Below are 14,358 nucleotides of genomic sequence, written 5' to 3'. Positions count from 1 at the left end.
AGCCCAGCTGTGGGGCAGACGCCACAGTCTGTAGGCCGGGCCGCTCCGTGACGTACCCGCCGTGGCCCCGCCCCCTTCCCCGCCCCCGGAAGCGGAGCGCGAGCACCTGACAGCAACATGGCGGCGGCGGGGAGGCGCGGCGGGGGCCCGGGGCAGCCACCCGTGGGGGACCCGCCGCCCGCCCGCGAACTGGTGCGGCCCTCGGTGACGGAGCTGTCCCAAGTGAGGACCAACATCCTGTGCACCGTGCCCGGCTGCGGGAAGGTGCTGCCCAACAGCCCGGCCCTCAACATGCACCTCAGCAAGGCCCACCGGCTCCAGGTACCGCCCGGCCCCGGTGATGGCCGCCGCGCTGGGAACCGCGGGGCGCCGCCGCCAGAGATACTGGGCTGTGGGGAGTCCCCGGGGCTGTGAGGGAGCGGGTATCACGGGGCGTTTCGTTGAATCCCCCTGAAGAAGCGTGCGCAGGTTCATGTGTAAATGCATCGGCGTGTGCGCGCGGGTCGGGCGGGCAGGGGAGGATCCCAGCGCAGCCGTGTGAGGAATATTATCCGTTATGTGCCGCTGTGCATCGCAGCTGTGCCGGCACAAAGTTTGGGACTCGGTTTCTGTTATTCCCTTCAGCGTATCGCTTGTTTTAATATCGCTTGGGAGGTGCACCCGCAGCACGGGCAGCAGCTGGCAGTGCGTGCAGGCCGAGCGCTCGGTGCCCGGCCTCTGCTGGGTCCTCCGGCTGCTTTAATTCTTGGTAACGTCGTTGAGCAACGACAACAAAAAGCTGTGGGTGCCATTTTGGAGAGAAGCACTCGTTACTACCGCACAATGCAGCGTGTGTGGGGAGGAGGGCGGGAGGAGCCGCAGCTGAGCAGAGCCTTGTGGTTGAGGATGGCCTGTCAGCAAGTTGCTCTTATTTCTCTCCAAGTCACTGTGCACGGGGTGTGGGGGCGAATGCCATTCGTGGAGAACTCTGAGCACAGCGTTCCTGGCTGCGTTTGGAAGAAGCAGCTACAGTGGGTGAACAATTAACTGTTGTTTGTGGAAATGGTGAAGGAAGGAATCAACAGCACGTTTCAGCCCATCGTTTGTGAGGAGGAGGAAATGGTCTCGAGGATGCTTGCAGTCTCTAGTTGCGTTGTTTCCATGCTCACGTGAATTGCGCTCAGTAGTGTTTGCTGTGAATTTCAGCATTATGATTCCCGTTTGAAAACAGTGAAAAATACAAAATGCAGAAACTGAATAGAAACGCAATATGCGCTAACAACTTTTGTCTTAGGTGTGTATTACGCCTTGCATATATATATATATATGTATGGATAGAGGCACAAAAGTAGTTTAAAGTGGTCCTTCAGGTTCAGCAGGCAGTTTTGAACTTGCTCTGAGTGTTTGCAGCAGCCCCTGATGCATCACCTTAGCTGATGTTATACAGCTAAGGTGAGTGAGGAAGTGCTTCTCTCTGAGCAGTACTGACTTCCTAGTGCCCTGTGTAACTGTGATGTGTTTCCTGCACCTTTCCACTAAGAGTAGCTTGAGGAGGTAGCTCAACCATATGAAACGTGGTTGCATATAGCTTCTCAGAAACACTGTAGTTGAAGGTGAATATTACCAAGGCTAAAGGGAGATCAAATTTTCCATGTTGTCTTTTAGGTAAAACATATTCAGTGTTATGCATGTCTTCAGTATGCATCTTGAATGGGAGAATAAAGGTACTAAAGTAAAATGTCAATGTAAGTTTGTTACTATGTGTCTCCAGAAGGGGATGGGATTGAACTAATACAGGTCTTTTTCCCTTTAAGAGAGATTTGATTCCCAAGATAAAAATTATAGAATCATAGAAAAGGACCACAATGATCATCTGGTTTCATCACCCCCTGCTACGTGCAGGGTCACCAACCACCAGACCAGGCTGCCCAGAGCCACATCCAGCCTGGCCTTGAATGCCTCCATGGATGGGGCATCCACAACCTCCTTGGGCAGAAAAATAGTTCAGTGGACTGCATTTGTCAGTGAAACATGAAGGATTAGTGCAAGTAAGGCTTAGCAAATGAGAGAGTAAGGAGGTGCTGGGGAATGTAGTAATTGTGATGAGAAGGGAGGCTGGCTTGCTTAATTTGCATTAATGACAGTAGTACCAGCAAGATCTTTTGATGACATAAACAATGAGGCATTGTCACTGCAGAAGGTATTTGCGTAGAAAGCAAGACGAGCCTGTTAAAACAGAGTTACATGCAGTAGTGCCATTATTCTCTTGTGAACCTGTAACAGAAAATTATCAGTCTTGGTCTGTAATAGAAGTAGTTGAGATGGGAAACGCTTGTAAAAGTTATTTGTTCACAGATGTAACCACTAGGGCAGTGCTGTTGTGGGATGGACAAGCGTAAAATATTGCAGAAGGATATTGGCTTTCTGCAGCAGGGTAAGAATCTGATTCAAATAAGCTGAAATGTGTGGAAAAGGACAACTATAAATGGCAAGTGTGTCTGATGAAGGGAAAATAGGAAAAAAAAAATGGCTTGTTTGGCCTATGAAAGAAGAAATGGCAAAATGTTATTTTCTAGCTGTGTGTTTTCTGGCGTCTTGGTTTAACTGAGCTAATGAAAACATGAGAACAGTGGCATTTAATTTAGAAACTGGCACTTATATTAGGCTTGAAAACTTTTGAATACTTCTGTGTTTTGTCTGTGTTATTTGATGGGAGAAGAGGAAGGCTTCTGCACAGTTTGAGTCTAGTGGAATTAATGTAAAGGAGAGGATTCAGTAGGTTCCTGTGGTAGCAAGGAGTCTGCAGTCAGTGCTGGACTGCAGTGTGCAGCTTGCCCTCTGGGTAGGTGACCCAATGCAAATGTGACACTGCCACAGTAGTTCTTACAGTGAGGCAAAGTGGATTTCTTTCCTCAGTGCTATCACCTCCTACTCCCAGGGATGTTATGAAAGGTTGCCTATAGTCTACTGCAAGGTACTGTTTTAAGTTAATCCAGCAGACAGAGTAAACCTGCTGCAGGGAAGACAGACATCACAAAGTTCACATTGGCTAAATCTGTAGCACAGACCGGTGCTGTCTGCTCCTCCTTGCTGTTGGTACAAGCCCCAGGTGTTAGTATTCCTTACAGTGCAACTGGCTGTACTGTGAGGTGTCAGTGCAACAAATACCTCCAGCAAAGGTGTCAGTAGGCATTGTGGAAATGCAAGGAATAAAATCAGACATACAAAGAAAGGACTTGTGAGAATGCCTAAAACGTGTGTGATTTACCATGTAGAGCCAGGAGGGCTTTGAAGAAAGTCAAAACAAGGATGGTGTCTGGTTAGGGTTGCTTGTATACATACAGAATTTCTCAGCTTCTCACAGCAGATCTGTGCTGATCTGCACCTGGAAAACCCGTGTTCCAGCTGTTACATCTTCTTACTTACGTTTACATGTTTTGATATCACTTGGCATTATTCCACACCTTAGTACTGAAGCCATTTCTTAACCCTGGCTGTGGTATACCTGCTGAGTGCCTGAACATATTTCCCTGTCATTTATTAGATTGTAAAGTTAAATATAGCACACTTGGAATAAATTCTCACGTGTTCCTAAATAACTTAACCTGCTGCTTACTAAGCCTAGTGATTTCATCTGCACTTGGAGGGTACAAATGCATCTTTGATTAAAGGGATAAATCTTTTATTCCTTCTGAAGACTTGAAGACTTGCATCCAGTGAAATTATTGCTGGGAAAATTTGGAGTTAAAGAGTGTGATTGCAGGCAATGGGGCTGGAACAACCAGATTTCACAGTGGTTATTCAGCAGAGATAGAACATTCCTATTATTGAATAGCTTGTCCATGGGAAAGGCTGCTGCACACCCAGGAAGATGCTTGATGTGTTACAGCATTACAGAAAATCTTCCCCTTGAGAGAATTATTCTGTAGTGGGGGTTTTGTGTGAGACATGACAACTGTTTACTTCACCTGAGCCTGCTGCACTCTGCGAGTCCTTGCGTATGGTCTGACCTGTGCAAACATGACAGGGCTGGAGGTCTGCCCAAAGAAAGCAGTTGGGGAGTCCCTGCCATGGTATCCATGTCTCACCACTTCCCCTGCTTCCTTCCACTCTTATCATACCAGGGAAAATCAGGTGCAGATCTCAAACAGGGTCTGTGCTGGTAATTCTTACCTGAGCAATGAACCTGGAGAGGCCACTGCAGGCTGCTGAAATTGGCTCTGGGTTGGCCTCCTGCTCAGTCTCATGGTGTAAGGAGACTCTCAGGTAACCAGAGCATCAGCTTTTGCTCGTGGTTTGCTTTTAATTTTTTGGTAATGCAGGTATTTGGTATTTCCACAGAGACTCCTTTGGTTAGGTTATATCTAGAGGGATGTGTCTTGTCTGGTTTCTGTGGCTGTGTCTTCAGTAGCAGTAGGTTCTCTGTTGTTGAGTAATTTGGATGTTCCTATCAGTGTGTCCTTTTTATAGGTATTTTTGGTTGTCTTTGAGTCACTTAATGTTTCTTTCTTCTGCTGTGTGCATGTGATAATTCTTGTGAGGTATATTATATATTTTTATTGTATTTTAATATGTATCATTGGAATGCACGGATAACTTCATGTTTGGAATATCAGAATTGGCAGATCAGCTGTTAGTTTTGTAGACTAGGTGAATTTTGGTCTGTGACCTGATTTCCTGCGGGAAAAGGTTTTCGGCTCAAATAATGGGATAGATGGGTGTACCTTGCAGCCTCTAACAAATACCTTGGAGGAGGTAGATAGTGCACTACCAAAACTCTGTGGAGCTTGTTATGGTTTCACTCAGTAATTCCAATGAATTTTCAAGATAGAGCCCATAGAGGTGGAAAATTCCATTATAACTTCCCAGACATTTAGTAAAGTGCTTTCAACTCATTGAGGTGTATAAAATAATTGAGCCAAAGTTGAGGTGTGTTCTGAATGCTGCCTTTCATTACAAACCTGTAAATTGTTGTCAGCTTCTCAATTTATTGTTTTTTAGGATGGAAAATTTAATGCACCAATAAGGAAGGGTTTGAAAACCCCACAGAAATTCTACTGCTGCCCTATTGAAGGCTGCCCCAGAGGACCAAACAGGCCATTTTCCCAATTTTCTCTTGTAAAACAGGTATTCCTTTTTCCCATGGCATTAATCTCATACCGCTTTGTTCCTGACCATCTTTAGAGAGTGCATGCTTTCTCATTCAGATAGGAGCAAGTCCACAGCATGTATATAGGACTTGTATGTGCAGAAGCTCCATGTGGGCATATGGTTGGTTAATTTGCATCAGAGGACTCGAAGCTTGTGATCGTGCAGGTGGTGGTGTGTTCTGCTAAAATAGACCGCCACTATCCACAAATTAAAAGACCGAGAAAGATCAGAGAGGGGGAAAATCAGCAGCAAACAATGGAAGTTTGAAGTGCAGCAGAGACTTTTAAAATGCTTTTTCCAGTGGTCAAGGTTTAGCAGTTTTTCTGTTTTACTATCAAAATACATTTGCTTACAAGATACCTGAATAAGAAAACATATAAGATGTGTTTCTTTGTGAAAGATCAAAAACCATACTTCTGTTGGTCACCTGTGGAAGCCTGGACCGAAGGAGATGAATGCTATGTGGTGACATAAAGGAAAGGCAAAAGTTCTGCTGGTTGCTCTGCAGTTGTCCTGTTGACTTGATACTGTTTGCTCAGTAGTAGATCCTCAGGAGTATCTACGTGTTGCAACATAGACTTGCTACAGTCTTTGTCAAGACTCCTCTTCAGCCAGTAAGTCCAGGACAAGAAGAAAATTCATATATTATCAGGACATGCAAACTTGTATCTGCATTTTGCAGTGGTGGAAGCTGCTGATAGAGAGCTAACATGATCAGGAGCCTCCCAGTAGTTCGTTCTCATAGTTTGGAGAGCTGAATATAGTACAAACTTTGTGTACACACCAAGTATGTGCAAATAAAGACTCATTAATTGTCACATTCCACTTCTTGCATGCACTGCATCTTGGGCAGCCCTTCCTACTGAGACATTTCAAAAGATTCTAATCCTGCTTTTCAGTGCTATTTAACAGCTAAAGAAAAATATACAGATATTGTTTCCCTAGAAATGGCTTCGCTGAAGGCTGATGTTTACTTTTCATTGTGTGTTGTAGCACTTTATGAAGATGCATGCTGAAAAGAAGCACAAATGTGATAAATGTAGTAACTCCTATGGTACAGAATGGTATTTGAAACGGCATATAGAGGACTGTGGCAAGACTTTCCGGTGTACTTGTGGGTGCCCCTATGCCAGCAGACCGGCATTACTGTCTCATATTTACAGAACTGGACATGAAATTCCTGAGGAACACAGGTAAAATTTAAGCAATTAAGTACTGCTACTCGTGTGCTTCCCTGAGCCCTCTGTCACCCACATACTGGCTTTCTGTCTCCTTTCTGTTGACAACGTTTGAGATTAGCAGACATTGTTTCAGCTGTAAAGCAATTTGCCATTTCTTTGTTCTGTTGCTCTTAGCAGTTTCTGTTCTGTTTCAGGCAAAGACAGTTGTCTAATCAATAACATCAGTTTTCCCTGTACGTAAACCAAAAAGTTCCATCAGCAAGTTACTGATGACACTTTGCTGCATGGCATAAATGTTTGTGGTTCTTGTTGGAACTGCTTTTACAGTTCTGTGGAAGTAGAGATGATTTGGAAATGCTTATGGCTGGTAATGGTGGTGTGCAATGCAATTGAGTTTTTCTTGTATAGCCTAGTCAACTTTGCTACTAAGTGGATTCTTTTGTTGTTTTGTTTTTTTTTTTTAATGCATGTTTTGATTAATAGTTGTTTTAAGGTGTACCTGTATTTCATAAAGGACAATCTGTTTCCTGAGACGTAACCTATCTTCCTTGGAGGTTCAGCTGCTGCAAAATTAGTGCTCCTTCACACAAAACTTAATTGTGTCCTCAGTTTCTGTGAGAGACCTTTACCTGACAATAGTTTTGTAAACCTGTCCTGTCAGTGCTCAGTCTGAGCTAGCATCAAAATCACGGAGTAACTGTCTTCAGATCAGTGTTTAACATCTAAAGGGGAGAAAACCTCTAAGCCTCAACCTCCATTTAGAGCATAGATCTTCATAAAAGCAGAAACCTTTTTTTTCCCCTTTTTTTTTTTTTTTTTTTTTTTTTTTTTTTTTTAACGGGAGAGTAAGGCATGAAATTTTACCAAACAGAAGTTCATGGAGATCTTTTTTATTTTAATCAGGATTAGTCCTATACAGCCTCATCTGGGACTAGAGTTTATATTTGCAATGCAGTGACTCAAAAAATGGAAGGCAGATGTATTGTGCTTGAAGGGAACATAAATTATTGATCTCGTATTCACAGGGATCCTCCTAGTAAGAAAAGGAAAATGGAAACTTCTGTACATAATCAGCAGTTGGCAGAGAAAGGAAATAAAGCATTCATCGATACACACAGTAATAACCCTGGGACTCAGGAGCTGGAGTCATCTGAAGTGAAACTAGTGGCATCTTTTGAAGGTTCCTGCAATTCTAACTTCACAAAGCAAGTGCACCCGAAATGTACGCCGAAGATGCTTTTGCCAAAGCCCAAGGTGGCTTTGGTTAAACTTCCAGTGATGCAGTTTGCTCACTTGCCTGTGTATGTATCTGCAACAGATTCTTCTGTCAAGCCTGTTGTAGTGGCTGTTGATAATCAAGGTTCAGTTGTAAGTACTGTTCATTTATTGCCTCAATCTGTGGGAATTCTGATTCCAGCACTGGAGGCGGAAACACTTGTATTTAAAGATACTATGCCAGTTTCAAAAGTGACAAATTCTGGTGATAACGAAGCAGTAAGTACTGGTGTACAAGTCGACTTGGATAAGGTTACGTCAAATAGCCCAGGACAAGAGCTGGGGAATGTTTGTCACAAGAATAAAATTTCTTCAATAAATGTACAGACTGACTTATCTTATATTTCTCAAAATTTTGTACCAGCTGCGGCCTGGACTCCTGATTCTTCTGTATCTTCTTGTTCTCAGACAGATCTGTCATTTAGTTCACAGGTTTCGTTACCCATCAGTGTACAAACGCAGACATTGCTGCCTGCTTCCAAAGTGACTTCATCCATAGCTGCTCAGACTGATGATTTTAGTCAGGCTTGTTTTCCAACATGTGGCATTTCTAGAGAGACTCAAACCAGTAGGACACAGGATTCTATCGATGGACGAGCACAAATGGACCAGGCTGTAATGTGCAGTGACATCTTTGAAAATGTTCATTCATCATATAACGTTGCTACTCAAATTGAACTTCCAGAAAATAACTTAATGACAACAAATATAGATCAAACCTTGCTGCAAAGGAATAATTGCAAGAGCCTCAATCAAGACACAGTGAAGTCTGAATCTCTTATTGGCTTCAATACCCAGGCTAATATACTTCCACCTCAAAATACGATGGATAATCAAACCCAGACAATGGACTTGCTAAGTGATCTGGAAAATATCTTTTCAGGAAACATGTCTGGCCAGACACTGGATAATCGTGGCCTTTTGTCTGAGACTAGTTCTAATGCTGACACGCATCTGCCATCTGGTTCATCACAAAGCACTGGAATAGACTTTGACATTGAAGAGTTCTTTTCAGCATCCAATATCCAAACTCAGACTGAAGAGAGTGAGCTTGGTACCCTACCCTCCGAGCCAGTTCTGGAGTCACTGGACATTGAAACTCAAACTGATTTCTTATTTTCAGATAGTGCCACTCAATCATATAGCTGCAGAGGAAATTCTAACTTCTTAGGCTTGGAGATGTTTGATACGCAGACGCAGACAGACTTGAATTTCTTTCTGGACAGCAATACCCATCTGCCTTTAGGAAGTATTCTGAAGCAGTCTAGTTTCTCCATGAGCACTGACTCATCAGATACAGAAACCCAGACAGAAGTATATCCTGCCACTAAAAACGTACCTAATCAGAACATAGAAAGCAAAGTCCAGCTCAATAGTGCTGAAACACAGACTATGGATAGCTGCTTTGAGAATCTTGGGAATTTATTCCTTACCAGCAACGAGACGCAGACAGCAATGGATGACTTCCTTCTAGCTGACTTAGCCTGGAATACAATGGAGTCCCAGTTCAGTTCAGTAGAAACACAGACCTGTGAAGAGCTGTGCTCCTTATTTCAGAGCTCTGACAAGCCCAGTCATTGAGTGCTGTGCAACAGAACTGTTTCCTGTGGTTTGAAATTAAGTTATTGGGGTGGGAAAGATGCATCGACCAAGTAACCCGTTTAACATTGTTGAATGTAGTTATTGTGTGCGGTTGGCCTAAAAGACTTTTCATGCTGAAGGTACTTCACTGAAAATGTAACTTCAATATAAGTTATATGTGCATAAGGGGGGGTGCTGGGAGGGGCAAAACGTGTTAATGTACATTTGAACCTTAAAAAAACAGTTTGCGGTGCCTATGTTTTTTGCTCAATCTTCTTTACAAACTGCTTCATTTAAACCGAAGAACCTTTTGAAAGTGTCCCATATATATCTCCATGTATATCTATTTCTGGCTTATGTATAGGGTTCCACTGTGCTAGACCAAAACCTGCCCTGTCCAATTCAGATGCTTCCCTGAATTCTCTTAGTGTGAGCTACTTCCGTTGATGGTTTTTAGGAGCTTAGTGTCCGGTATGAACATAATGAGCCGTATTGTCTTTTCCTTTATGCCTTCACAGCTCTTTCTCCTGTTTAAGTCGCAATGTTCTGAACACCCGTCCAACAGCCATAGATACATGTAGACTTGAATTATGGAACGCCAATGATTTGCAAAATATGTAGAAAGCAGTAGTTGTTTTTCCCAGATGCTACTGATGCCCTCTGAAGGGTAGAAAAAGAGCTTAGAGTGCATAATCACTTGGAAAATTGTTATGATGTCCTTTTAGCTCGTGTCATAAATGGGACTAAAGTAATTTAAAGTCTTCAGAAGGGATTTGCTTGAATTATTTCTTCTGTAAGACACAAATGTTACAATGTTTGTGCCTCAAAAACTGGAATAGTTTGTTTTCTCTGAAATCCCCCTAGTTTCCACAAAGGTGTAAGTTGGGAAATGTCACAGTGGTTTATATTTTCACTACCTTAACAAAAACCATCGAAGTTGAGAAACTGAATTCTTTACCTGTACTCGGATTTCGGCTTCCAGAACTGAAGCAAACTCAACTGCATACAACAAAGCTGGAAGATGTGCTCACAAAAACCCTTTCAGAAAAGATGTATTTTGTTTTTGCACGTTGATCTGCAGCAGGTGCTTCCTGCAGCTTTTGGAAAGTTTGCTGAGTTATAATCAAAAACTCGGACTGATCTGTCAAAGACAAACATGTGACCTCTTGGATTTCTGTATGTTTATTTTACCCTTTGTATTGTGCTTGTAGCAGATGTATTGACATGGAAGAATACAAAGCCGGTTGTGAATGTATGCTGGAATTTGGCCTTAACTGATTCTTATCTTGTTGTAGTGCCTGCAGAAATGTAGGCCTCTGGTTTTGTCCTGGACAGGTTTTAGTTTCTGTTACATTAACTGAAAAATGAAACATCTTTATGTCATATTTCTGGGCTTTGCTCCTCTGCTGTTGGATGTACTGGCTATGTGTTTACTAGGCATCCCACCAGTAACAGATGTCTAAGCTGTAGTTTTTGAAGACTTGCTATGCTTTGTGCACAGCTTCATATCCTCAGCTCACGGATATGGGAGTGCAGTTACTCACCCAACACAGCTAGCTTGTTCTCTTGAAAATGAGCAATACCTTTTGATTTTATTATCTCATCCCACCACTCTTTAAATTGCCATACTTAAGTCAATACAGTAATCTGATAGGTATCAGAATCCTACACTGGTGCCCTGTGTTCTTCAGTTTGGATATATTAAAAGCTTTTCTGCAAACTCAAAGGCTACAATCAGACTGTTGATAGTTGCTGGATCCCACAGGAAAGCTACTGAAGCCTGGTCTGAAATATCATGGGTCAATATTACATATTCTTAAAAATGAAACGATTTATTTTAAATGGGTAATTGACTATTTTGAGCATTGTTTTCAAAATAAACTTCGCTGAGAGCTGTTTCTTGGTAGTACTAAAATGATACTTATCTCCCTTTTTCTGCAGTTTGTCTCTGATTTGATTTTCAAGGCACTGACTCTATTGTAAGTATTGGTCAGTAGTGACTTACTATTTTGTTAATTCTCTCCTCTGTGTCCTCTGCTGCCGTTTGAGCTGCTATATGAGAAGTAACATCAGGTTGTCCACAACCTCATAGCACAAACTTTTATCTGGAAGTGATACTAATATTACTTGTGCTTTCTCTTTGCATTTCCTGCTTCATCAAGTTACGCTGCCATTACTAGCTCTTGATCTGGAAGTCTGTGTAAATACTGTTCTAAAACTCAATTAGTAGTTTAATTAATCTAATTAGTGGTAGACTTGTGCATTTCCTTTGTACTGTCAAAATACAGAGTACAAATATTGTCCTCCATTGGCTGTTAGTGTGCATGGGTGGGCAAAGCTGAGTAGGTGTACCTGAAACTTCTGGCTTCTGAGAGAACGCTGTTAGAAAAGTTAACTGTGTTCCTTTTTCAAGGTATGTGAAAACTTTAACAAGAGAAACAAGTAAATGTAGGATACACATTCTACTAGAAGCACAAAACAGCCCTCAAAAAAAAGAGGAAAAAAAAAATAGAGTTCTGTCTTACATCGTGTCTTGTTGCCTTATATGTTTCTCTGTATGACAGTAGATGGAGTTTCTTCTATATTTGGAATTAGGTTTGTGTCTGTTTCTACAACCATGGCTGTAAAAGCTTGTTTCTGCTTTGGGAAAGGAGGGAATCTTTCCTCTGGCTCTTAATGGTGGCCTAAGAGATCTTGCTAGTTTAAAGTCAATGTATTAATGCTCCAGAATCTTAGCTGTGCAAAGCTGTTTGTGTCTAGAAACTTCTCACTTCCAAAGGACATGGAATCTTAAGGAAAAAGATACTTGCAGCTATTTAACTTTAAAAGCTGTAAAGAAAAGTCCAGCTTTAAACAAGTCAGTGTCTGTAACTTAATGTATGTAACTAACACTCCACATTTTCTTCCAAGACTCACTCACACATTTTCTCTGTTGAAAACAAAAGGTTAAATTTCCCTGTTAGCCTTATACTTTGAGAGTGTAGAGGCAGCAGAACAAAGAAAAGTGACTGCCTTCCACTGTTCTGAGTCTTTAACACACTGTCATGTGCTGAGTCAGATGCAGACTGGTCTTTCTGTGTGGCTGGGTAAGAGATGTAAGCATTGGCAGGATGGGATCTTTGGGTCCTCAGGGCTTTTTGGTTGTTTGATTTTGACTTTTTTTAATAGCCTTTCAGATGTGGGATAAGTAAGATCAATAGAACCATATTGAATCAACGTAAGGTGCTAGACTTGCAAAATGTTACTGAAATGACAACTCAGAGGTGAACCAAACTCTCTTGCCTTTATTCCCAGGTTGTACAGCTTCCTTTTGGCTATTTTATTTTATTTTAACATCATCTTAATGTGCAATTTACAGTTTCAAATGCATTCGCACCAAAATACTTTTAATATTATAAGCTTTTTCATTCCTGTTTGGTTGAAGGTGCTGCTATGCTTGTGTTTGTAATAGACCTACTGTAAACAGACCTCCTTAACAATTTCACTTGAACACTATGAGGATAGGGCTGTTGAACAGCAAGCTGCTTCAGTGCATGGTTCAAACATGCATCTTTTGTTCCTCCTGTTGTGGTGGGTTTTGATTTGATTTGTTGTTTCTTTCTATGGTTCATGAGAATCAAAATGGGTGCTAAAAGGGTTTGCTGGTTAGAGCATGACTGCATTTTCTCGTTTAAAGTGCCATTGCTATGCAGTGAGCAGCATCAAGGAACTACATTGTTCAGCTCTGCATTGCCATGCAGTCAGGTTGATGTTTGTCTTGGTGTGTGACTCTTCCACTTTACTGAAAATGTCATCTGACAGCCTGAAACAGTAGAAATTCCTGACTGAGCTGCAGATCTCTGGTAAAATAACACAAGTCCTTCACTTCGGACTCTTTCTCATGTACTGGTTTTTTCAGGAGTATCTTCAACATAACTAGCAATGGAGTATGGTGGATGGCTTGCTATGAAGTCAGCCATGACGTATCCATTTCACAATGAGTAATGCTTTACATGCATGCTTCAGGCACTTGCATGCAGAGCTAGATTGACAATACTCTGTTTTACAGGTATTTATCTATGATAAAAATAAAGCTAGATATGAAAGTAGCCATATTTTTTCAACTTACAGAATTCAAAACCTTATAATGATCTAGTTTAAACTTCTAAGTATTTAGAATGATGAGGAATACATCTCATGGGTGAGCCTTTCCCAAAGCATGTGTGAGTTAATAAAGCTGAGAAAAGTCCTTAAAATATTCTTCTCATAACTGGTGGGATTTTGATCTAGCAGACAAATCTAGTTTTCAAAGGATGTTCATGTTTGATTCTTGCCATTTAAGCCAATAAACTTGCAATAAGCGGAGAAAAGCAAGTATTCGTTTCTGATACCTGTTTTACGAGTGACAATCCCAAAGAAGGAATGTTGTCCTAGCAATTGTGAAATGTTTTAAGTATGTTAATGCATGCAGGAAAAACAAAACAACTGTGCCAAAATACTGATTTATATTTCCTTATGTTGGGAACTGAACTGTTACACAGAGCTACTAGTAAGTTATTCACACAAGTATTGAAACCTTGTGTTCACAAATGAAGCACTTATTTAGTCCTGTAAATTATACATATTTTGGAATAAAGTGAATTTCAATCATTTTTTGCCTTCTGTTTTCTGCTGTGATCTTCTGTAGAAGCACGAGTAGGGCATACAGTGCCTGTTAGTGAGTACCACCCATTGCCCCATAACATCTAATCTTTGGAAAGCCAGATATCTTTTAAATTGGTAGAGTTTTTGTAACTTGCAGCAGCAGTCTTACAATCAAAATCAGACAGGGCAGATCTGCCCTGCAGACAGCAGTCAAACACTTCAAACAGACTGTCCTCATGAAGCTTTCAAAGATGTCAGGATGGTCTACAAGGCAGGACAGATTCTTAAGCTCGAGAGGAAGATTATGGCTATTTAGAAATCAGGGAAGCTCTGCCCGTTTGTTAAATGCTTTCTTGTTTGGTGTTGATGAGAATTTACTGTTATTCCTTCTGTTGGCGGTGAAAGCACCCCTGACCAGTTTGCATTTAGATTCTGAATTTCCTTTGCCTAAAGAAATTGCATCTTGGCAAGCTGACTGCATTCTGTCAACACAATTGAAAGGAGAGGCAAGTTTTCTTTCTAGCTCCAGGATTTGATATGTCCTGTGGAATTGGTCCTTGAGAGGTTT

The 14,358-nt window shown here is 41.7% G+C and overlaps 1 protein-coding gene across 1 annotated transcript; it reads left to right on the top strand.

The window, feature by feature from the left end:
- Positions 1-103: 103 nt before the first annotated feature.
- ATMIN (ATM interactor) lies at positions 104-13,791 on the top strand. Its single transcript, XM_072346700.1, has 4 exons — positions 104-321; positions 4,981-5,106; positions 6,124-6,323; positions 7,337-13,791. The coding sequence occupies exons 1-4, from the start codon at positions 118-120 to the stop codon at positions 9,165-9,167; spliced, it is 2,361 nt and encodes a 786-aa protein (XP_072202801.1). The 5' UTR covers positions 104-117; the 3' UTR covers positions 9,168-13,791.
- The last annotated feature ends 567 nt before the right edge of the window (positions 13,792-14,358 follow it).

Source organism: Excalfactoria chinensis, chromosome 11 (assembly GCF_039878825.1).
Source record: "Excalfactoria chinensis isolate bCotChi1 chromosome 11, bCotChi1.hap2, whole genome shotgun sequence".
Classification (NCBI taxonomy): domain Eukaryota; kingdom Metazoa; phylum Chordata; class Aves; order Galliformes; family Phasianidae; genus Excalfactoria; species Excalfactoria chinensis.
The sequence above is the reverse complement of the archived record's forward strand: the minus strand, read 5'-3'. Positions and strand labels throughout refer to the sequence as shown.

Bases quoted from the DNA above. Each gene is read 5' to 3' on its own strand.
- ATMIN (XM_072346700.1), top strand. From the start codon at position 118: ATGGCGGCGGCGGGGAGGCGCGGCGGGGGCCCGGGGCAGCCACCCGTG. The intron at 322-4,980 runs GTACCGCCCGGC...ATTGTTTTTTAG, and splicing joins GCAAGGCCCACCGGCTCCAG to GATGGAAAATTTAATGCACC. The intron at 6,324-7,336 runs GTAAAATTTAAG...TCGTATTCACAG, and splicing joins GAAATTCCTGAGGAACACAG to GGATCCTCCTAGTAAGAAAA.